Here is a 27,281-nt window from a genome sequence, read left to right as displayed (position 1 = left end):
ATGTAGATTTTATGTGACTTGACAATAACTTGTTAAAGTGTTACTTGAGAAAAATTTAATTGAACATACTTGACTAAAGTTATCAAGAAAATTTATATCATTTAATTATTGGTCAATTTGTTTTGTTATATTCACTTTACTTGATAAAAAATAAGTTGTTTTTTTTTTATTATTATTTATCATGATTGTATTTTATATTATTATATTTTTCTCATGTATTTTATTTAGCCAATGTGTAGCTGTTGATAAAAAATATGGTGGCAAATTTTTTTTGAAAAATATAAAATGTATTTACCGTTAGTTCTTTGATTTTATACTTCACTTTTCGTTTGACTTATATGTGTATATATATCCAAAGAGAAGAAAAATAATAATAAAATAAAAAAAAAAGTTACTTCACGACGACATTTTGTACTAAAAACGGATCTTGAACTCGGAGCTTTTTGCAAAAAGTACTTTGTACGTCATTATTATTATTATTATTATTATTTTATTTTTTTCATATTTACTCTTTTGATCACACTTGATTCAACTACATATATATACTGTCCTGAATCTTGTCATTCTGTTTAAAAAAAAATAAATATATATATATATTCTTGTTTTATTTTTTAAACTTTTTTTTACAATTGAGAAAATTTCTTTGACGGTACATATATATAGTTTTTGAATTAAATTGGTTGAAAAAAAAAAAATTCTAAAATTCATTATATACTGTAATACATCAAAGAAACATGAATTAAAGAATTTTTTTTTTATTTTTTTCTAGTTAGTTTCTTGCAAAATTAGACACTGAAGAAAGATCTGCTGATTGCACAGACGTTTTTATCTAATTTTCTTTTATTTTTCTTTATTTCTTTTTTTTTATTTTACCATTATTGATTTTCAAGTTTTAAAATATTACATTTATTTTCTTTGTATTATTTTTATTGAATATTAATTTAAATGCTATAGGGGTTATTAATATTTATTAAATATTGTGTTTTAAATTATTTTTTTTTCATTCAACACTTGTCATAAAATAAAGCAAAAAAAATTCAATTAATTTTTTCTTAATGACGTTTTAAAAATAAAATGAATTAAATATCTTGAAGTTGTTGAAAAAGTTGTATTTTATATAAATTTATTTTATGAATTATTATCCGTTGGATAAAAATGACAGAATTGCCGTGAGGTAAAAATAAAAAAAAATAAAATTAATGGATAGTGTGAAAAATGAATAAAGTTTGAGAGTTTTTTTTAATTTTCTCGAGGTTGATTGAATGTGATGTTTTATATGAAATAAAAAAATAAAAATAATTACAATGATGATAAAAGTATGACAATCAATAATAATAAATTTTCTAATTAATTTTTGATCGTAATCAATTTTAATAATTGATCTTAAATAATAACAAAAAAGCTAACAACTAAAATTGTCTATTTATAAACGTCAAAAAAGTCAGTTTTTTTATTTCAATTATTATTAATTTTTTGTTGTTAATAATCAATATTAATTTTTAAAATTCGTCATACAAATAAGTTGATATTTTTCCAAATCAAATGCAAAAAAAATAACATAGAAAAGTTCATTTGTTAATGTAAAATTTATTTTTCTATTTTCTTGTTTGTTTTTTTATTTCATTCAATTGTTGATGTTGTTGTTGTATATTTTAATTTCTGTTTGTACATGGAATATTTTTTGGGAGTAGTTGTTTGACGTCATAATCAATCATCAGTTATTCAAAAAAAAAAAAACAAACTGTTGAAATTTTTATACGAATAAATACGAATTTAAAAAACTCTGTCAGTTTAAAATTAAATAAATGATAAAAAAAAAAAGAAAATTAATTATTTTTTACACATATGAAATGTAAATTTTATTTATAAAATTAAAAATTCATGAAATGCTTAAACATAATGAACATGAAAATCATAAAAGCCATGATTTTAATTATTCTTGAATAATTATCATTTAAAATTTATGAAAAATTAAAAATTGTAATTAAAAAAATAAATTTACTAACTAAATTTTCGTAGGGATTATTATTTCTTTGCTAGAAAAAAATGATGTTCACAGCTATATGCAAATTCAACTGCCTGATTTGTGGCAACAAATATTCAAATGCTTCATTGCAATATAAAAAAAAGTATATATTTTCTATTGTCGATGCTATTTTTTTTTTATTTCCAAATGACTGAAAAATATGAAAAAATTATTTGTCAGTCGACATTGACGGAAATTGCACCAACATCCCACTGACTTTTACATATAGAATAAAAGCCTTTGAAATTGTTGAAAAAAATTTTGAACCATCACGTCTCTTTTTGAATTTACTTGAATATTCAGTGAATTTTCTGTCAGCTACAAAAATATATTTCTCAAATAATTTTGTTTATTTTTCTATTATATTTGACGATAAATATATTTATTTTATTAATCGCATAAATAAATAAATAAAAACAGGATTATAATGATAAATTGATCGTAAAAATTTTCGTGGTTTAATTATATACACAAATTTTGTTTCCATAATACAACAATATATGTATATATATTTTCACACAGATTTGAGAATAAATTTAGATGTTACGACGCGTTGAAAAATAAACTAAAATGCATATAATTTAACTATTTCTCCTTGTAAAATTTTGCATTTAACCGGAGTAATGTCGTAGTTTGTATGTTTAGTAAGGAAAATAGCGTGAAAACTATTACACAAGTAAATCATGCTAAGTCGTGCTTACGCAGCTGCGAATTATGTTATTGCTTGAGGCATTTGGCATACACTTTAAGCCACATTCACCTGAATGACTACTTAAGTTATTAATAATATTTGTTATTATTAATAATTTATGAATCATTTTAGAATTGATAATTACAACAAATTTATTTAAATACATACAAAAAAGTCTTTTGAAAATCAAAATAAAATAGATAGCAAAATTTAAATTTAAACTCACTATGAAATTGATGTTGAAAATGATTGATTGATGTCATCGACATATTCCAATGTTTCAATAATCATCTGCAACAATAATGAGAAAAGAAAAATTATTTTAAAAAATTTTTTTTATGTTAAAAAATTAAATATGATAAAAAATAAATTGTAAATAGTAAAAAAAAAAATTTATTCGACTGCATTGAATTCTGGAATATTTGAATATTCATATTTTCGTCAAAGTGACATATAATAAAATAGTTGTTTCAATTATAAACATGAAGTTTATGTCAGTTAAAATGAGATGATGCGAAAAACAGCTGACTAAGATACTTTACTACATGTCAACCGTCAGCATTGTATTGAGAACAAAATAATATCCACGTGTCATTTATAAATCGAATTTTATTTTCTTAACCTAACATTATCTTATTTCCATTATACATATACATTATCTACTGTCAACAAATATATATATATTTTTCCTTGAATTTAATTTAAACAATAAGAAAAATAAAAAAGTAAATTTTTTCTTTTTTTTTCTGCATTTTTCTACTAAAGTAAAAACATTACTTTTTATATTATCTATTTTCAAAAATTCTTTGCTCATAGTTTCTCACTTTTCTCAACTTACCAGATGACATATTTCAAAAAAAAAAAAAACACAGTAAAAGGCGATGATAAAAGAAAAAAAAAAAATAAATGAATATGAAGAAAAAAAAAAAAAAGACGGAAAATAGTTGGCATGTCTCCGACTTAAAAAATTTTTTATTTTTGCCAGTTTCACATGATTCATTTTTTTTTTTTTTTTATTTATAGTCTTTTCCAACCCCAACGATTTCTCGCCGTTATCGGCTATTAACTTTTTCCCACTAACCCTTCAGGTGGCGAGAGAAGAGACACAGAGGTTTCAAGAAAAAGAGAAAAGTTTTCATTGCAACTCTCTGATATGGTATATATAATCTACCAAGAAATAGTTTTACTTTTATTTAATTCTCATCGGGTTCTTATGTATTTCATTCATTTCGAAAATCATCTTTACATTAATTACTTCTCCTTCAATTTAATATTCTTTTTTCAAATTTATATTGTATTTATTTGATTCTAAATTAAAGGGATGAATATCATTCATCCTTTTAATTAAAGATATTCCGTCAAATTAAATTCTTTAAAATTAATTAATTCTATTTTTATATTATTAATCAAATTATTCAAAAATATGCAATGATAAAATTAGTTAATTATTATTGTTTAATTAAATACTTCAATAAGAATTTACGCTTCACTTTGTATTTTTTTTTTTAATGATTAATTAACTAGTTATAAACTATGATGAAAGTTTGTATTGAAATGCTTGATTAAACATACTTTGCTAATATTGATTACCGGCACGATTAATCCAAAAAAAAAAATACTGTTATTAAATACTTTGATAACAATATTCCAAGTATCCCATAAATGTAAACATCATTTTTGACATGTATTTATATAAGATAAATGTTTTGTTTTTTTTCATAAATATATCATTTGATTAATTTAGTTTATGTATACGTGCAGTGTAAGTAAAACTTAAGTCGGATATTGTCGTATTTGACCATCGAGCACGTAGATTTTTCCCAAAATAAATGTCTTTCATATTTTACATAAAATAACATTGACAACTTTCATATGAAAAATTTATTTAGTATAAATAATTTTACGATATTTATGGTTTTATATTTATCATAAAAAAAATTTATGTTACATATAGATTGATAGTTTGATTAAAAAAAAATAAATAAATAATAAAACAAAATTTTAACATTATACTTTTTAAAGTTTTCAACAGTAGCTGGGCATAAAAAGTACAACAATTATTTTTTTTTTTTGTTTTAACTTGGATCGTAACATGCTTCAACTGCAATTTATCAAAGACTTAAATAAGTATAGAATGAAAAACTATGGTACTTAATGATTCTTAAGCTAGATATTCAAGTAGTGAAAAAGTTTATATATTTTTTATAATATTATGTAATCATGATAAATGATGTCAAAAATATTTAGATTATTAAAATTGATGAGCATTTAAAAAATGTCAATAGATATAAGTAAAAAATTTATTATTCCATGAAACAAATAAATATTTCATTGTTAATTTTTTAACAATAAATAATATTATAAGTTTATAAAAATTACCATTTTTTAAGAATAATAATAAAAAAGTTATATAAATCTTTTTTAGACAATTATTTTCAATCAAACTTTTCACCTGATTCTTTCGATACTCTATTGCAATTTATCTTTCATTTTATTATATATATTTTTTCACTGTATACTTTTAAATATATATATATTTTTTATATACATTTTTTTTTTGCTCATTTTAGTCCTTGAAATAAGTCAAGAGTAAAGAGAAACTGAAAGACTGCCTCTAGCATTTTCCATTGAAACTGATGATTCCACTTAATGCCCTTCCAACTTTCATTGTTGCAAGAATCTTTCTGATTTTATATATGAAATATATCTATACATTTTTGTTCTCTTACTTTTGATAAAATACAATCCTTTGATAATAATTTAAAAGAAAAAAAAAAATTAATAACAGCAAAGAAAAGTAAAATTAAATATTATATTTTTCTATTAATTTAAATCAATTCAATTAATACAATTTGACGTTAAATTTAAATACGATAAAGTGATAATAATAATTAAAAATAATTTAACAAATAATTATATTATTATTATTATTATTTAATTGATATGTATATTTTATAAATTTTTATAATTATAATGAAATTTAATTTGAGGAAAAATGAATAAACGTGTTTTCCTCTTTTCACATATATAATAATTAAAAAAAAAAAACACAAACCACAATTTCAACATCTGTTTATTTTCATATATCCTAATGAAAACCAAGAACCGCATTTTTTAATTTTTAATCAAGCCTGAATGTCTTGAGAAAATTAAAAAAGCTGAGAATTTTATCCTGTTTTATAATTTGAATCAGTTGAAAAGTTGGCAACGTTTTATATAATTCACTCGACATATCCTGCGATATAAAGTTTGAGACAGTACAGGAGGTTTCTTCCCCTATTTCTTTTTATTCTATTTTTTTTGATCTTGTAACCTTATTAATCCAGGATTCAAGTGATTAACCATTTCACCTTTTTACCTACTGATTTTCCAGTTCATAGTTCAATTAGACAAGCGGAAATTAAACTTTTAAAATTAATTTCCTAAATTATGCTTTTTTTTAAAGCTCTATCTCCATTTGCTTTAATAAATATGTATATATGTAAATGTGAATTTTAAAAATTTATATTATACTGATGTACATAGAGTAATATTTGGAATACGATCGTTAACTAATATATATTCTATATAAACTGAATATGTGGGCATTAGCTTGACCATAGGGGTTATCTCAGTTACTGAAGCAAAGCAATTGTTTCTCCCAGGTGAATTGAATTAATGATTCTATGTTGACATGCACAATTCAAACTTTGTATTATTATCATTTATCAGAAAATACATTTACATTATTTGTTTATTTTTTTTATAGATGTATATATATTTTGCAAATCATTTATCAGAATGTCGGACTATTATAATTTATTACTACTTGAATATTACTTTTGTTGTCAGCTGTTCAAGACACATACAAATATCCAATGTTTAGATTATTTATTTATTCAAAAAATATTAAATAAATAAAATTGTAAATTTATTTATAATATAATTGGTTTTTTAAATAGAAAAAAATTATTGAGATAAATAAAAAACCCGAAAATTTAAAAATAGATCAAATTGAAAATAAAAATATTTTATTGAAGACGAAATTTTTTTTTTAAACGATGTTTCAACAAGATTGCACTATTATTATTATTATTGTATTACTATATTATTTTTTTCAAATTTATTTTAACCAGTATAACTCTTTAAATAAGACAGATATTCAATTATTCATTCAATTTTTTTTTCTTTTTTTATCCTGTTTACTATTTTATCAAATTTTAGTTATTTTCCTTTGATATTTATTTTTCTACTTCATGATATACTTTTATGCAAAATAATGCGAAAAAATACCCCTAAATTTTACACATACTTATCACATAATATATCAATGTCATATATTGTATCATAATTTATATAAAAATATTCTAAATATATTTTAAAATTGTCAGTAAATATCAAATTTAAAAAATTTACTAAAAAATATAATTTAATATAAACTTTTAGCATAAATTTAAAAAAAAAAACTTGTAATTGAATTATTTTATAATTTTTAATTTATTATAAACTTAATTCAATATTAATTATTATTAATAATTGAGGATAATTTTTTATCGCAATTTAATGTAAGTTAAAAAAAAAAAAAAAACGAAAGTTTAAAATTTGAAATTAGTTTTTAATTATTTTATAAAAACTTGATAATTGAAATTAAATTGTATATACACACAGTGTACATTTGTATAATATGTGTATGTATATATATAGAATATACTATTATTGGGTTAATGTAGAACATTTGAGTAATAGAAGGACATACAAGCTGTGAATAGTCCCAAGACCATTACAGTGGTTACTGTTACGTCATGCAGAGAATTCTCGAGTGTCAAAATGGTGGTATTTCTATATACATATATATATACAAACTATAGAATGGTTTGCAATGTGGCTTAGGTGTTCGTTTGCCGTTTCTATCTAACCAACATCATTCCTCCCTCGAGATTGTCCAACAGTCCAATAATGACATCAAATTAGAAACCTACAGGAGCTTTTCCTATCTGAAAACGACAGCTTCATGTTTTACACTATTAAATAATACGAGACACTGTCAGCATTTCTTATAATTTCAAGAGAAAAATAATAATAATAATAACTTTATTATTATTATTATTATTTTTACTTTACATTGAAATTTTTTATCCTTATTTTTTTTTGTTATTTTAATAATAACTGTTGCATTATATAATTTTTAGTTTTTACAAATTTTTTTTTTTGTACAGTAAAATTGTAATATGAAAAAAGTATTATATAACAATTATATTAAATTATTTTTTAATTGATTATTAAAAATAATTTAACATATAAATTGTAGAAATAATAATAATAATTTAAAACAAGCGTTGAATGTTTCATATGAAATCATGGAAAAAAAGAATATTTGATATCGAAAACTACGTGACACGTTATATATCTAAAAAAATCATCCACCTGTAATCGAAAGTGTTGAGGGGGGTATAAAGAGAAGGGAGGCAAAAGAGAGAATAAAGCACAGGATGGAATTACATTATTCATAACTTGTGATATGCCCTCGAGGGCTCTATATGCATTTGGTGATGCCGAAAGGAAAAAAGAAAAAGATTTTCATATATATGTTGAGCTATCTACACTTGATTCTTATTTTTTTTTTTTTCTACTTTTTTTGTATTTATATATATATTTTTTTTTTTACTCTAAATTTTTATGTTTTTCTTAAAAAATGTTAATTTTTTTTTTACTGGTGACCTAAAAGAAAAACTTCAAGTTTTTATTTATTTTTTTTTATAATAATTATTATTTTTGTTAAATGATAAATTTAATATAAGCAATCTAAAATTTTTATCATATTTTTTTTATTTTCGTATTTGAATTTTAATAAGTCAAAATAAAAATTATAATTTTTAAATTAGTTTTTTTAAATTTTATTAATTTATTTGAAAAAATAATTATTTTAAATTTTGACAGATGAATAATAAAAATAATTTTTTGTTTATTAAAAAGTTTAAGTTTTTTTGAACAGTGAATGACACTTTTGCTGATGAGTTTTCTTTCAAATTTACACACTACTGACAACCTTGAGTATGACGTTGAATTACTTATAACTTATAAGCCCTAAGGAATTTGAATACTCGATATATATAGTGAAAGACATATGAATTTCTTGGTTCAAATTCAATTCATTCAAATCAATTCATCGCGTAATACATCTGAATATATACTAGATTAATTTTTTTCTTAAAAGTATATCACTAAGTCAAAGAAATAAAATTCAAAAAAAAGAAAAAAGATTTGTTCACTTATTCAATTCTATCAACTACAATGTTGATCCGTTAAGTCTCTTTGTTAACTTGTAAAATTTTCCTCTCTTTGACTCACTTTTATAGTTAAAAAGCTTTTCTACTTTACTTGTTTAAATTTTACCATCAATAATGTAAAAACTTATTTCTTCACTTCAGCTTTAACATTAAGTAATTCAAAAAAACAAAAAAAAAAAAAAAAGGTTTCTTAGAAAACAAAAAAAAAAAAAATTCTTGAATTTTAATATGTTATAAAATATTATTATCATGTTATTTAGTTATTAAAAATTTTCATTATATTAAAATTTCATTATAAATAAATTATAATATCTTTTCATTTTTCTATAAAATTTATGGAATAAAAATCACATTTTTTTTGTGCGTTCTAAGAAATAAATTATATCAAAAAGTTTTATCACAAAATGGAGAATATATTTTTACACTTGTATACACAAATGACATTGAAGAAAAAAACAAACCATGTAAAAGTCTGACATATTTTTTGTTAAATAAAAACAAAATTATTGATTAATATTTTTTTTGTTAATAAAAAAAAAAAAACACTGTACAATTCAAATTTTCGAAAATACAGACAGTCTATAAAAAAAAATTGGATACTCGAGATATACCCAATGAATATGAAGAAAAGGATTCTCATGAAAATGAAATATAATAATGATAATAATGATAAAAAAATACCTTTGAATTGACATTGTATACATTCACCGTTGACCCAAGTGGATGAAGTTAAGTTGTCCCTTGTGCTGTAACAAAAAAGTGAAATAAAATAAATAAGATAAAAAAAAAAAAAATGCCAAAAAAAAAAGGTAAAATACTTCAGACTGACTTTATATATATATATTTGCATACGAAAGGTTGATCTTACTAAAACGAGCTTTAGATAAAGATGATCGTAGATACTTTTTCATCTTTCGTCAAACATACTTGGAGTTTAAACTTTCAAAGTATACATATATACATTCAATATCATACATCCGATTAATTCTCTTTGATATTGAAACTAAAATATTATTAAACGATGCGAAAATTTGCACTATGAAATGTAAATTTTTAATCTAAACTGAAATTTAATATACTAAATTTTTTAGTATTTAAATATATTATCAAACAAAAAGTGATTGCAATTGTTTGTTATTTATTTATTTATTTTTTTGATGACTCATGAGTCATGAGTCATGACTCATGACGAATAAAATATAATGAAAAACCCATTAAATCAAAAAATCAAACACGGTTTATTTTTCCTTTCTTTTTTTACGATGGCGTTATTTAAAAATGGTAAATTAATAGTGTAACGATAAATCCACCAAACAGAACATAAAAAAATATAATAGTTTTTTTCTCGTATAAAAATGAAAATACCTTTTTATGAGAAAAAAAGTAAATAAAAATAATAGTGTTATTGTTTTTTTTTTTTTTTTTTTATATATTTACAAATAAGTGAGAATTCGTATACAAAATATAAAATAAATAAAATATATAAATATGTATATAAAATAAGTTACAATGAGAATTATATAAATATCGCATCTAAAACAATACATTGCTCTTAATTTTTTATTTTTGAACTAATAAAAAATGAAAAATAAATTTTATTTTCTAATATTTTATTTTTTTCCATACAGAGATTTTTATAGGTATTTAAAAGTATTATGTCTCATTGTAAAATAAATCTACTTTGTTTAAAATTATTATTTTATATTAAACTAAAATTTCTGTATGTTAAAAAAAAAAATATTCAATATTAGAAAAAAAATTTTTAAATATTTGTAAAAAAAATTATTCATTCTCTAAGCTGAAATTAATAAATAGTAACAAAGTTAATGTAACTTTAAAACTTGAATTTTATAAATTTTTAAAAAATATAAATACCATAAAAGGTTTTTTAAATTAAAAATGTATGTACTGTCATATGTATAAAAAATAAATCGAGTAGATCAGGTAAAAAATTTGGCAATTTGCCTTTATTCACAGTCATATCATATTCGACAAAATGAAATATACATGCAAAGCTAAAATATCAATTGATTAATGATTATTCTCGAGTAGTTAAATTAAACAAATATATAGTTTATAATATATACAGAAAGTAAATGAAAAAATAACACTTGAAAATTCAAGATATCATTGAATGAATGGTCTGGAAACTTTGTTACATTTATTTTATGATGTCTTGCTTGGTTTCCTTCGTCAAGACTTTATACCATTGTTACTAGTTAATTAATAAAATTGATGAGAGATTACAAAGACTCATCTGAACTTGTCTCATTATACAATATGTCTTTTGTAAATGTCAGTCAATTTTTCTTATTGTGTTTTATAAATATTCATCAACCATTTTAATCATCATCAATGTTATGTAAATATTTTGAATGAAAAGTTTCTATTCTTGCAATCATGTGAAAAAATAAATTATTTATGTTTTTGAAAAATTATTATTCTCGTATTTGGATGACACAAATAATAATAATATACTGTCAATAAATTATTTTAAAAATTTTTTTATTTTTTTTCTATTTTTTGTCGCTAAGAAATACTCAATTTACAAGATATTGGCACGAACTAAGAATTCTGTACAATATTCCGTTCTTCAAAGTCTCGAATAAAAATAAATCATTTTATATTAGCATATTTATTAAGACTCTCTACGTCTCTTCAGACTCTACTCTATTTTGCCGGAAAAAATGAGTTTCAAACTGTCCAATATTCATGGAAAAAAAAAAAAAACTTATCAAGCATTTATTCGATATTTTTTTGTCGAAAGAAAAAATGAATAAATAGATATTATATTATTGAATATTTGAAAAATCTATATGACGAGAAAAAAAAAAATTTATATATCTAAAAAAAATAGATAAATAAAAATGTAGAAAATTTGCAAATAAATTTTTTAATTTAGGAGATGAAAAAAATTGGCAGTAATTTTAAGAGAATTTATATTTCTAAGATAAAAATCAACAAAATGGGCAAAATATCTTGGATGCAAGTAAAATTACTATGAGTAAAATAGGATGTAATAAAAAAGGTGCCAAAAGAATGACTGAAAAATATTTCTATCAAGTTGTTTTTTTTTTTTAATTTCATATGTATCGTGTTTTTGAGCACTAAAACACTCTGCACGTTTACTGAATTTGTCTTATTTTCTTCATCTCATTCTAGCATACTGCCCCTATTTTTTTTTCATTTTTTTTTTTATATATTTCAGCTTGAGTATATTTTTGTCAAATTTTTTTTCATATTTATTTTTACTGTTGTCCTCGTTTGTGATAGTTAGTCGACCGAACATGGATGAGAAAATAAAAAATAAAAAAATGAGGAAAAATAACAGATCTTGACAGTCACAGTCAGAAAAATTTTGTACAAAAATATCTTTTTCTTTTCATCTCTCTATACTGACATCTCACATTGTTTTTTTTTTTTTTTTGCCTATTTTTTTTAGTATGTGTATGTCTGTTTTACTTTTCACAATTTTTTCCATGCAATTTTTCATTATTATCATTATTGTTGCAGTTAAAAAACAAACAAATAATATATATATATTTATAAAACAATTGAAAAATATATAATAAAATATTATTTTTTATTGTATTAAATTAAAAATTCACAAGACTGCACAAAATTTCCATTAGTTCTGTGACCTGTTAGCTCGAAAATCCGGATGCAACAGCTTGCAGTACTTCGACACAACCCCAAATGTTCTTTTACCCTTGTCTCAATTGTGTATTCAATTATACTAGAGACTTTTTCAAATTTTTAAAATTTAATTAAATAATACAAAAGTAAAAATTAAATAATTAAATTAAATATTTGAAGGTATTTAAATATCAATGAATCAAAAAAAAAAAAACAAAAGGATTTAAATTTCTGTCATTATTTTATCAAAAAAAAAAAAACTGTTTTCCCAGAAAATAAAACTGGGCTAATCCTTTTGCATAAACAAAAAATTTTAATACCTTAAAAAACATAAATTCAAGAGAAAAAAAAAAGATTTTTATTCCTACATAATATTAATTCAAAAATAATTGAATTCAAGTTGAAAAAAAAAAAATTATATTTAAATTTAATGATTTAAAAAATATTAGAATTAGTTAGTAACAAAAGGTATATATTTTTCATTCATTATTTATTAATTAAGTTTATATTTTATTATTTGAAATTTTTTCAATTCACTCAACATACATATAAATATATGGAGAATAGGGAAAACATACAATGGTATTGTTGTCAAATTCCAAAGATGATATATATATCGATATATCGATAAATTGATGGGTTGATTAAACACGTTGTTCTGCATACCGATGTCTCTGATCGAAGGGGAAATTGTACAGAATGACACAAAAAAGAAAAATGGAACAAAAAATTCCCTACTCTATATAAGATAAAAACCATCTCGACATTTTGCCCACAGTAGTCTAGTATTGATTTAGTGACAATCTCACCCTCTTGTATTTTTGTTATTCCACTCAATATATAGACATATAAAAACACATTATTATTTCCTCAAACTAACTTGATATATATATTATTAAAAAATATATGAGTGTCAATAATAATATTTAATTTTTTATATTATAGAATGAAAATCGAGCATTGAGACTGAAGGAACATTTTCCATTGTCATTATCTGCTGGTGGATCTGGATATGCTGAACAAGATGGAACGGGATTTGCCATGTCTTCTGAACTTGTATCAGTACCAACACCGGATCTCCAAGTAACATGGAATTATTTTGATGAACAGGGGTTTGTAATTTAACTTGAATTAATTATTATAAAAAAAAAAACATAATACATTTAATATATTGAAACTAATTTTATTATTTTAGATATGTATCTCGAGGTGGTCTGAGAGTAGGAGAGGATCCTTATGCACGAAATAAATTTAACCAAGAAGCGTCAGATGGTCTACCAAGTAATCGTGATATTCCCGACACTCGTAGTGCCATGTAAGTTTATCCAAAACAAATAATAATAATAAATATATAGTAGAATTAAAAAAAGTAAATAATGAAAAAATACTATTTAAAGTTTTGGCGATTAGATTTGAGTAAAATTGTCTTCATGGTCATTCAACTAAAGTTTCTAGACGATATATATTTTCTGTTTTTTTTTATTCTTTTTCTCAATGTCCAGTTTAAATGTAAAAGATTATGGGCAACTACACTTGTAATAGTTAAACTCATAGATAAAAGTCGAGTAAAGACTGTTTTATATATGAAAAAAAAATAAAATAAAATAAGAGAAATGAGATTTTCAAACTCGTTGATATATATTTATATATATTGTATGTGTGTTTGTGAAAACGAGAATTGCAGAACCGATGGAATTGAGTTTATAAAGTTTAAGAGAGGTGGAAAGCTTTGGTTACTTAATGGTATTGCCTATTTAAAAAATAAAACAACCCCTGATTTCTATATCTATATATCTATTTTATTTTTTTTCTTGGTTTTCTATACTAATATTTTTCGAATAAACTAACTTTTTTTCTCATCGAAAATGTGATCTTTACGTGGTCTAAGAACTTTGACCAATAAAAAAAATAAACCCCAAGTGTCTACTCATGACTACAGTATATTTTTTGTGCTTCTTATAGATATTTGACTCTTAAATTGAACAGTTTAAATTCACTCATGTTATCAATTGACTTTTTCAAAATTTTAAATTATATTTCAACAGTTTATGTAATAACTTATTGATTCAATATTAAAAAAAATAAATAAAAAATATTTTTTTATATAATAAAAATACATACAATATTGAATCATTTTATTATTGATTTTATGCAATTTTTTCTTTTGAATAAAATAAAAAAATTAAAATAATAATAATGACACACAAGTTTATATTTTATAATAAAAAAAAAAAAAAACATATTCTGAATCGATTTCATACGCTGGATACATGAGAGAAGTTACGAAAATTTTCAAAGTCGTTGAACAACATTCGAGCAGGTTATTAAAATTCGGACTTCAAGGACCTTTTTAGCATACAAAATGCAATTCCATCTAGGTTTTCTATCGTTGCATAAAATATACATAGACGACCTTAGGGATTTTAAAAAAATATTTTACGTGTAAAATAGAACGAGTGTGTATTCAACTTTTGCTTTTCAATACGAAATATAATATTTTTTTTATTATTATTCAAATTTATATAATAATACAATTATTGAAAATTGTATTTTTTATATTTTGTTATTCAATGATATTGAAAAAAAAAATTTATAAATAAAAATACAACAATATTTTAGAGCTGTATAAATAGATAAAAAATAATCAGGAAACAAAAGTCATGTTGTTTAGAAATAGAATAAAAATAAATAAAATAATAATAATAAATCTAGTAAAGCTCGTAAAGTTTATCACCTGTAACTTGGATAAATTCAAAAGTCCAGAGACTTTTTTTTGTTTTTTATTTAACACTACATAGTGACATATACGGATTCATTCTTATCTTCAAGTCATATTGTTTGTTTTTTTATGTTTTATTGATTTTACTTTGTTATTATATTTTTTATATATATAAATTTTTTTTATAGATGTCGTCGAACCTAGAAACTGTTGTTTATTTCCAAGATACTTTATTTGTTGTACGCGACATTTTTATAATGAAGGTTGTAAAAAGTGTAAATTAATGTCAGAACAAGTCGAACATGCCACAAGTTGATTCGACAATAAAAAAAAAACAATATATATAACATAAAAACTTTTTTAAAAAATTTCTTTTAAAGTATTTTTTTTTTTATCCTGTAACTTTATCAAACATTTGCAATTATATTTTTTAAATTTTTAATTTTATATGTAACAAGCAAAAACACATTTGTTTAGTCAATATTTTTTATATATTTTGAATTTATACACTACAAAGTTTTCCAGAGCGTCAAGTTGTTTAATCGTAAATAATGGTAACTACAGATCTCAGCAGTATTCTCGTTACTGCTGGTAATTAGTAAAATTTCATAGATAATTTCTCTTTGCATAAACAAATAAAATTACATTATTTGTCAAACATTTTATTGTTTTTTCAACCCTTTAAAATTACTTAAAAATAAAATAATAACTTTATATATTTTGTCTCATTAAAAATCTAATTTTATGAAAAAAAAATTATACTCGTGTAATTAAAACATGAAATTTTAAAGACTATGATTTTTTATAAACACATAGGATTATAGTAAAATTTTTTTATAAGAGAAAATAGATGAAGCATTGATAAAATAATGACGATAGTGTATATATATGTAAAGTGGTTAAATTTTCTTTAAAATGGATATTCGTGTAACGATTTTGAAAGTCACTTATACCACAATATATTATATCTGGGATAATCTTAATGGGCACGTATAGTTACTATCGCACGTGGTTCATCGGTACTTGTCGATATAACTATATACACTCACGTAATAACGATTGAAAAAAAAAATAAAAAAATTCGGTAAATTAGTTTTTTTTTTTTTTTTAAATTTTTTACTTCAATCAAAAAAAAAAATATATAGAGTATATAAAATATTTAATTATGTATGAAATTAAAATTTTACACTGCAAATTAATTTGACACTCAATGTGTGAGATAATTACTAAAATATAAAAAATTAAAAATAATATATAATCATTAAAAATAGTGAGTGCTATATTAACTTTATAGTTTTAAAAAAAAAATGAAAAAAAATTAAATCAATTTTTATCATCATTATTATTAAATAAAAACTAATGATGTTTATATGTTGTATTTCAGATTTTTATTGTATATTAATAGGTTAATAAAAAAAATAATATATATAAATGAAAGTTGATGATGTGAATGTAATGATAATATAAAAAATGGCTTGGTAAACGATTTTTGTCGTGATAGCACAATATCATTTAGTTGGTGAGAGAGAGGTATTGCAAATTGTAAATCATTTTATTTGATAAAAAATAAATGCGTGAGAGAGGATACTTTCCCCTGAAAATATCAAAGAAATATTGCGCTCCAATTGGCACCATCAGTTGCTACTTAAAGTGCATCATCACGACTTTCTCATTTATCTTGTAACAAAACAATTTAAAATTTAATGATACTACTAAAAAAAAAAAAATATTAACAACTTTATATATAAATAAAATATTGTTTTTATTTATAAATAAATAAAAAGATATTTTATTATTTTTAAATTTGATATTATTTTTGACAAAAAGAAAAATAAGCTAAAGATAAATCAAAAAGAGCCTGTCGAATTGTTTTAATAAAGAGTAATTGGGAAAAAAAAAAAAATGAAATGAAAAGAATTGAACAAAGAATACATGTACATTTACAAAGAATGAAAAAAAAAATATATACCTATATTAAAAACAAAAGAATCAAAGAATGGAAAATTGAAAAAGCTAAACAAAAATATAAAGCTGCACTACTGGACGAGTTGGTGCATCTAACAAAGCCACATTCACTTTACGTATATATAGATAAAAGCTACCTGAAATACAGTCAAAGTTGAATGAAATATAAAATAATAAAAAAAACCATTTTCCTGTATTAATCTGATTTTTTTTTTTTCATTTCAACATTGTATATACTTATTTAAACATGAAAAATTGAAAAATAAAATTGCAGCTACAAATTAATACTACCATTCAATCCGATTAAGCTTTGTTGAAAAAATTTATCGGTCAATTTTTGATCATTATTTTTTTATTAAAGCTTTTTTTTTTTCAACTTTAAAAATATTTATATAAATTCTACGGGCATTAAATTAAATTAATATAAAAAAATATAAAAGTTTTTTCAACTCAAAATAAAATGTACACTTTAATTTAAAATGTAAACTTGTTAAAAGTATAAAATTTTAAATCTAAATCGATAGTTTGTTGCATCAAACATGCTCAGTCGATTAACAAAAAAATTTATCTGTGTGACAGAATTCTACATATATTGGGATAATGCTTTGTCGACGATTACAAGTTCCGAGTATCCATTTTGCTGTTGTTCGTTCATCCATTTAACTCATCCTACCCAACTTTGTATCCTTTTATATATAACTCTCTCAATTCATTTGCTTTTAGCCAAAAAAAAATAAAAAAATAAAAAAAAATTTAGTCAATATTTTATTGTAATATACATACAACTTTATTAAAAATATAAAATCATCAATAAATAATACGTTTGTATTTATGAAAAAAAATTTGATGGAAAAGAAAATGCATATTTATATTTAATTATTAAAATAAACATGAAAATTTTATGTCAAATTTAATAATCAATGTTGCACAATTTTATTATTGACAATCTAAAAATTCTTTTTGTAATATTTACGGACAGATGATATTTTAAATTGATAATATTTGCTTTTCATTGAATTTTCAGTTGTGAATTATTTATATGGATTCAAAATAAATATTTGTTTATATAATATTTATTGATATTCAATCGGATTATCTCATTATCAATACCGGTTTGGTTTTGTCGATTGATATTCTAGGCTTTCAATATGGTAGAGGCTAAAGATTATTTATTGTTTACATTATTAACAATAATTTTTTTCTATTTTTTATTACAAAATTAATATATATTAATTATTTAGTATTTTATTTAATTTGCTTTCATTTATTATTTTATTTAGTGTTTTATTTACAAATTACAGCAATTTAAAATTAAAATAAAATACTTGATTAGTATTATGGGAAATTAAAAATATGAAATTAATTTTTTTTATTTCAATTGAAATAAAATGAAAATATTTATGGTTTTTATATAGACATTTGGTAGGTTTTTAATTATTTAAAATTCAATGTGTACAATAAAAAATAAAATTGATAAAAAAAAAATAACTATCGCAAATTGGAAAAGAAAAAAAAGAAAATGTTATTTCCAAATCTATTATTATTATATGACAAAATGAAAAAATTATTCCAGTTAATTGGATAGTGTCACGTTGAACAATCAGGTAAAAAAAATTACCGGATATACGAAAAATAAAGATGAAAAAAAAAAAAATATATGAAAAGAAAAAATAAAAATTTGCTATAGAGTTTTACAATTTTCCAAGTGAAAGACAAACGAGTAAGTGGTTTATCCTTGTACGAATAAGACAGAGGAAATTTCTTTTCAATATGAGTGAGCATTTCATTAAATCCTCCAGGTCCTGCACAAGCCAATTTCACGGAAGGCATCCAAAATTCATTGGAACAATGAAAACTTTCAATGTGAAATTCAATTAAATTACTTTACATTTGAAAATACCGTCAAATATATATAAGAATAAGAAAAGCGACAATCTAACCTGACAAAATAAATTAAAATTATCTTTCACGTAAATTTTTGTAAATTAATTTTACAATATACATTGTGTTTTTTTTTTTAAATTATATTAATGATAACAAAATGTTTACGACTATACACGCAAAACTAATCAAAGTACTTCTAAGAATATTTAGAGAATTACCTAAAACCATCGAATGCAAATATACTGCCAAACAAGTTAAATGGAAAACAAATTAAATTAGAGAATAAGACAATGCCTCGTTCAATTGCCCTTGAGCCAATTGACTTACTCGATTGTTTTACTCATTAATTATTCAAAAAATCTTCAAACTAATTCTACAAACAAATTTATTTTTTATATATTTTAAATATAATATAATACCGTTTGTTTAACAATGACATTTTATTATCTTTCATACAAAAGTTCACCATAAAAAGGAAAAAAAAAAAAATAATACTTCAAAAAAAATTAGAGCATAAAGAAAACTGCTTAAAATTTTATAGATATTATTTTTAATAAAAAAAAAAAACTCAAGTTTTTCATTAGCAGTAAATTTCTTATTATTTTTTTTTAGTTTTTTTAATAAATATTATGAAAAAAATTATATAAATGTATTATTGATAAGCAATTTAAGCCACAGTTTATTGATCGTAGCCACATTGTGGAATAATAACGTTCATTTGAAATTGCAACCTCTCTAGTAATATTCACATACGTTGAACAGTACGGTATTTCAATAGTATAATCCAAGTGCACATTCAATTTTAAATTAGTGTGTACGTTAATGCAAAATAAAGTCACACAACGTTGGTCTATATGATTGATGAAAAGTACATTGGTAATTTTACGGTTATCATGTGTTCATAATCATCATTTATCATCTAGTCATGAAAAATTTAAATTCACAAGACAAAAATGTAGAAAAAAAAATAATAAAAATAATAAATAAATATACGCATATAGATGAAAAAATTAAAAACCAACATCAATATTTAGCTTTTTAAAAATTAACATAAACTAAGAACTTTGTTAAAGTTTTTTGAGCAGTTTCATACTGTATCTAAATTGTTTTTACCATCACAACATGGTTGTTGCAAAAAAGACAAGACACAAGTTTAAATGGGATTAAATGTATATATATATATAAATTATTCCTTTCTTATGTGTATGCTAAAATTGAACTTGTACTTTGTTCTTAACCATAGTTAAGATTAAATATAAACAAAGATTTAACTTTCGTAATGATAATTTTTTATTGATGTTATGGATAAAAATTGAAAGAAAATTTAAAATACATTTACTAGAGTTTACTTCGAATAAATATTTACACAGATAGAAATTAATGTTGAATTTCAATCTTCAATCACGATACAACGTCAAAGTGAATGTTTTTAATTAAATTGCCAGTCTCAAAATAAAAATTAAATAAATAAGAAAAATAAATTAACTTGTTATTAAATTATTTAGCTATGCAATTAATTTATAATTAATATTAAATAAATCTTTTGAAAACAGAGGATAAATTAAACTTGAAAATAATTAAAAGCAATCAACTCAATTGATGTTAAATTTATATAATTTATTCAACTAATATTTTTATAAATGTAAACTAATGACAATAGATGTATATGTAACCACATCGAGTGTGACATTTTGTAATAATTTAAATAACAAATAAATCACCAGAATTTTCAGGATATATATTTGAATAGAGTTTATTTGAATACATTTTATTGAAGTGGTTGACTGATTTTACTGAAAAATACCAATCACAATGTGTACCTTTTTATAAATATATATATAAAAGGTAAAAAGCAAAGGAAGTATAGATATTTGTCATTGTTGAACTCTGATAATCAAAATCGATCAAATAAAATTTCAATATTAAAAGAAATATATATGAATAATATTATTGGAGTTTCACATGAATGAATTATCAACATATGTTGACTATCATTAAATAGCAGTAATATAAACGGATGAATGATAACGATTTATTTTTTAAAAAATCTCTAATTAACGATCGTTGATTCAATTTAAATTTAAATTTATTTCTTTATTTCAATTTAAACTTTTTATTAAAAATATTTTTAACATTTTTAAAACAATTGACTTATGATTGAATAGTTTTTTATTTTCTTTATGAATAAACTGTCGTTGAAAGATAAGCACTGTGCAACAAGAAAAAAAAGTATCTATACATCACGATGCAGAATAATAAAATATTTTCTTGGAAGAGAAAGAGTACATTCACCCTTAAATATGTGTGTACATATGCGAAGTACGTTTGAAATATTGATAAATTTTTTTAAAATTTTATATAAGGTAAAAATAGATGAATAGCGTGTGCAAATATTTCTAGCGAAATATAAAATTGAATATTTATAAATGTGGTGGCTAAGAAAAAGAAAAAATGAATAAATATAATAATTGGCTTTTTTTATTTTTGAATATTAAAAAAAATAATAAAAATTTACATTTATAAGTATTTTTAATTAATTACTCATTTTAATAATTAATTTTTAAGTATATATTTTCAAAAAAAAAAAATAATATTTTTATATTGAGTAAATATTTGTTCATTTATTGATTTATTTATTATTTTTTTCAATGAAAAAAAAATATACGGATTAAACTCATTCGACATGTGAATGTATTGCACGATGGCATGGAATTTTCATTTCTGTTCTTACAAATACCATTTACTAAACGACGAATAAGAAAATGAAATGAAAAAAAAAATATAAAAAAAAATACCATCTTACAACGCAGTTGAAATGCGAGGGATTTTTATTGGATATATTTCGAATGGTGAATAAAATAAGATCGATGTTCGACATTCAGTGAATTATTCACTTAGTATATTTCAACAAAACTTTTCTATATTTTATTTAATTATAAACAAATAAATCAAATTATTTGTAAATAATAATAATAATTTTTCTTCTAATGAATAAAAAAAAAAAAAAAAAAAAGCCCGGGTTTGTCTGTTTTCCTTGGATTCTAGCCAAAAATTTACCGTCATGGTAAATTCAAAGTGCACTACGAAACTGTGCATATGTACGTGACTAACGAGCCGATATTTCCTTCATTTTTCAATTTTTTTAATTTATCAATTTTTCAACTTGATAAAAAATTATTGAATAAAAGGTTTTTAATAAAAAAATTTTTATCTCAAATTATATTGACTATTATATATACATATATGTAATATATAAACTTTTTTTTTTTTTTTAATATTGAGAGGCAATTAATCTCATGAATTTAAGCTAAATATCTAGATTAAATTGACAAGAGTACACTTGACTTTTAATAGCCTAAAATGACCACCAATCATAACCAAATTAATCATCATTATAAATTTTCTAAAGATACCATTTACTTTGAACTTTATCATACCCAAGTTTTCATCGAGTTTTATCTTTATAATAGTTATTGAAGACTATGAAAAAAAATATATATATATATTTTTAAATACTGATATAATGTCATAAAACTGTTGGTTTTATATTGCTATAATTTTACAGACAACCGTTGATTATAAAACAGTAAAACTTTTATATAAATATGAATTATTGCTTTCAAAAAAAATTATGTATGAAAAAGAAAAAATTCTTTTTAATTTAAATTAACCATAATCAAAGTATAAATTAAATTATTAATATAATTATTATTTTTATTTTAACTTGATCTAAAAATAAAACGAAACAATTAATTTTAAATTTGAGATTTATTTATTCATAGCATGATATTTTATTTGGGTGATTAACTGTTGAAAGTACTCTTTGAAAAAAAAAAAAAATTAAATAAAAATAGTATTAATCGAGGTGAATGGGAAAGCAACTTTCCGTAGTTGGAGCAAATAAATGGATTAAGGCCGTCAGCATTTCTGAGGGGCATCTTCCTTTTTCTTTTTTTTTTTTTTTTCTTATTATTTTATTTATTATATCTTTCGTTTTTGACCCCTTACTTAAACATACTAGAAATCGTATATATCGTCTCCTTTCTAATTGCACCATGTACTGTATTTGCGAGCATATACAAGACACATTAACCCACGGGCCAATTCAATAAATATATATATATTCAATTTTATAAAAATAAATCAATATAACATCATCAACAAACACATAATGTAATCTTCAAAAGTTGAAAAATAAAAAATAAATTTTAATGCAATTTTTAAAATTGATTATGATGTTCAAAAAATTTAATTAAATAAAAATTTCATTTAAAAAAAATGGGTAATTTAATTTTTTATAAATTTATTAAATTTTTTAAAAAATATATTCAACTATAAGTAGTAAATGTAGATTAATATTTTTATAAAAATGCAATATCAATTAATTTTTATATAAACGAATTTAAAAAAAAAAAATAAAAACTAATAATATTTTTTTACTTTGATATATATTTTTGAGTATATAAATGAGTGTATAAATAAATAGTTATACATGTATAAAAGTATTTAATATATTCGTCCACTCATCCGCAATGCATGTGGAGATATGCATCGCTATTCACGACTCACATTTACTGTACTCGCATGCTATATGCACTATGACATTGCACATATAAATTTATTCCAACAAAAAAAAAATAAAACAAAAAATATATATAAATGCGTTTCATGACTATATAATAAAAACCCTTTTTTTCAGTTAATATTTTACAATTTTCATATATTTTTTTTTTATTATGAATATAAATTATTTTTTATTTTAATAAAATTTTCATTTTATAATTAAATTTTTCAAAATATTTAAAATAATATTATTTAATTATTTTAAATGTAATTATTCAAAATATTTTTCTAGTTTTCATAGAGATAAAATTTATGATTATATTAGCTCATATATTGAATAAAGATAAAAATATATAAAAAAATAAAATATATATTTCAATATAAGAATTTAAAATATTGTATTGCATACTGAGATATGACTCTTTGATGCTCTATAAAAAATTTTCTACATTCACATTTTAAAATTCGTTGACTCGATCGTGTTTACGTGCACAAATAGATAAAGTATTTTCTGCACAACTGAGCGAATATATTTTAAAGGTCGAAACGTCAAAAAAAAAAAAACTATATACATACAAAATGTCAAATAAAAATTGTACATATAAAACAACTTGACACAAAAAAAAACTTAATATATTTTTTTTTTCTCTCTAGATAAATTAGTTTAATAAATTTTAATATTTACTATATTTTTTCTATATTAATTTGATGTGAATTTATGTATTTTTATAAAATACTTGTCATATTATATATTTGACATAAAATAATAAATTTTGATAGTAATTTAAAAGACTAGAATATGATAAAATCGTTTTATAAATTTTTGTTAAAAATATAAAAATATTCGTAACACGTATTGTAAATTTATCTTGAGACATATGAGTTTTGTGAATTTTATATTTTCTGACATATTGAAGATCGTTTACAAAAATCGTGTCTAGCCATCATGAAAAACTTTTTCAATGTATATATATTTTTTTTATCCATTTCATTATATTCACGTATGTATTATGTATTTTTGTAAATACACAATAATCTTTCTTATCTATAAACCCTATATTTTTTTTTTTAATTTTTATATATTTAAACATATTTTTTACGTGGGTAATAAAATTCAAAAATAAGTTTTCTTATCAAAGCTTTTAAAATTTTTATTAATAACTATTAAAATATATTTAAAAAAATTTTTAAACTTTATTATTAAATCCTTTTGCAAATATTTATATATTTCAATATTTCATCAATTTATTTTTTCGTAATTATAACTACCGGGAATTGAAATTTATAAATAACAAAAAAAAAAAAAAAAATGTTATATAATTTTCAAAAAATAATTAATGATTTTGTAAATGTGTATGTGTTTATGGATTATTATTTTATAATAAATTATTATTGTTATTATTTATAGTAACATTATTATTATCAATAATATTTTTTTGTTATTTTCTATGTATAATAATGACATGGTGGTAACTGTTGCAATGTCAGATTCAGGAAGTAAATTTGAAAAGGGGTTTGAGTTGTAAAGGGTGATACCGATAGTTCAACCCTCAGGGGAATTTGGTACGATAAGCGAATGTATAATCAAACTAACACCTATGTTATCGGTCTATTATTATTTTTATGAACATAAAAATTTTTGTAAAAAAATTTGTTTACAATTTGTAACTTGAAATAAATTGTGTTGAATTGGCATATCATGTAGAATTTCATGTTAATAATATTTTTACTTGTTTAATTATTTATTTGTTTATTAATTTGTTGCAGGTGCCATATGAAACAATGGAAAAAAAATCTTCCATCAACTTCTGTTATCATCACATTTCACAATGAAGCTAGATCAACACTTTTACGTACTGTTGTCAGGTAAATTGTTTATCTAATATTTTTTTCATAATTAATTATTTATTTAAACATATTTCCTATCTGTTTTCATTCTTATATATTTTTTTTTTATTTTCTTTCAAGATTCTTCAGATTCATTGTTACAGTATTTTTTAAATTATTCTATTGAATTTATTTGTTGAGTTATAAGATTTGAAAAATAAATTATAACGATTGATTGAACATAAATGACAAAAAAAAAAAAATTGAATCTTTAGTTATTTTTTCTTTCAATTGCAGCATCTATCTTGTAACAATGGAATTTTTTAATCGTCATTCCATTGAGTTCTAAAAAAAATTCGCATTACTATGGCATAACACAAGCATTTTTTTTCAACACCTATACACAACCTTTCATTTCTATCTCACCCACGTATTAATTTATGATTTTTTTTTTCTCATCATTTTATTCTCACCGCTCACAATTATTTTTAATCCGCAAAAATTTACGCTCTTTTGGTTTACCCTTCCTCAAACATAAATCAACAATTTTTTTTTTTTTTCCATATAAACCCAAGAGTATATAATCAAAAGTATTCCTTTTATCCTAGAATGTAATTAAAAAAAAAAAATTTCTTGTTACAGTGTCTTGAATCGCAGCCCTGAGCATCTTATTCAAGAAATAATTTTAGTTGATGATTTTAGCGATCATCGTAAGTATTTATTATAAGTAAAAAAAAAAACTTGCTAATTTTATAAATTGAAATATTTAATTTTATTTTTTAGCTGAAGATGGTGAAGAATTATCAAAAATTCATAAAGTTAAAGTTATAAGAAATGAAAAACGTGAAGGTTTAATGAGATCACGTGTTCGTGGTGCAGATGCATCAACAGCAAGTGTTTTAACATTTTTAGATTCTCATTGTGAATGTAATGTCAATTGGCTTGAGCCACTACTTGAACGTGTTGCTGAAGATCCAAGAAGAGTTGTTTGTCCAGTAATTGATGTTATCAGTATGGATACATTTCAATATATAGGTAAATAATAATAAATATTTTATTATTATCTATATATATTATTTTTTATTATAAAAATTTTATAAAAATATTAACAGGTGCATCAGCTGATCTTAGAGGTGGTTTTGATTGGAGTCTTGTTTTCAAGTGGGAATATTTGAGTCAATTAGAACGACAATCAAGACAAAAAGATCCAACTCAAGCAATAAGAACACCAATGATTGCTGGTGGATTATTTGTCATTGATAAATCTTATTTTGAAAAACTTGGAAAATATGATACACAAATGGATGTTTGGGGTGGTGAAAATTTAGGTAAATAAAAAAACAAATTCAATAATTAATATTAATTTTTTTTAAATAATATAAATTATTTTATTTTTATATTTATAGAAATATCATTTCGAGTCTGGCAATGTGGTGGAAGTTTAGAAATAATTCCATGTTCTCGAGTGGGTCACGTATTTCGTAAGCGTCATCCATACTCATTTCCCGGGGGAAGTGGTAATGTATTCGCAAGAAATACAAGAAGGGCAGCTGAAGTTTGGATGGATGACTACAAGCATTTTTATTACAATGCAGTACCACTTGCTAGAAACATACCTTACGGAAAGTATGTTAAACTTTAATGTTGTTTTTTTTTATATATCTTTTAAATTGATACATGAAAAATTAATAAATTAATTCATTT

At 21.6% G+C, this 27,281-nt stretch overlaps 1 protein-coding gene across 1 annotated transcript in view; it reads left to right on the top strand.

Moving 5' to 3' along the window:
- LOC122852331 (polypeptide N-acetylgalactosaminyltransferase 2) overlaps positions 1–27,281 on the top strand; it is a 67,200-nt gene that overhangs the window by 37,716 nt on the left and 2,203 nt on the right. Inside the window, exons 2-8 of the mRNA XM_044152084.1 lie at positions 13,565–13,731; positions 13,815–13,934; positions 25,518–25,616; positions 26,220–26,287; positions 26,361–26,612; positions 26,690–26,905; positions 26,984–27,203. Coding sequence (XP_044008019.1) covers positions 13,565–13,731; positions 13,815–13,934; positions 25,518–25,616; positions 26,220–26,287; positions 26,361–26,612; positions 26,690–26,905; positions 26,984–27,203 — 1,142 coding nt within the window. The remainder of the gene's footprint in view (positions 1–13,564; positions 13,732–13,814; positions 13,935–25,517; positions 25,617–26,219; positions 26,288–26,360; positions 26,613–26,689; positions 26,906–26,983; positions 27,204–27,281) is intronic.

This window comes from Aphidius gifuensis, linkage group LG3 (assembly GCF_014905175.1).
Source record: "Aphidius gifuensis isolate YNYX2018 linkage group LG3, ASM1490517v1, whole genome shotgun sequence".
Lineage (NCBI taxonomy): Eukaryota > Metazoa > Arthropoda > Insecta > Hymenoptera > Braconidae > Aphidius > Aphidius gifuensis.
This window is presented reverse-complemented; position numbering and strand designations above follow the sequence as displayed.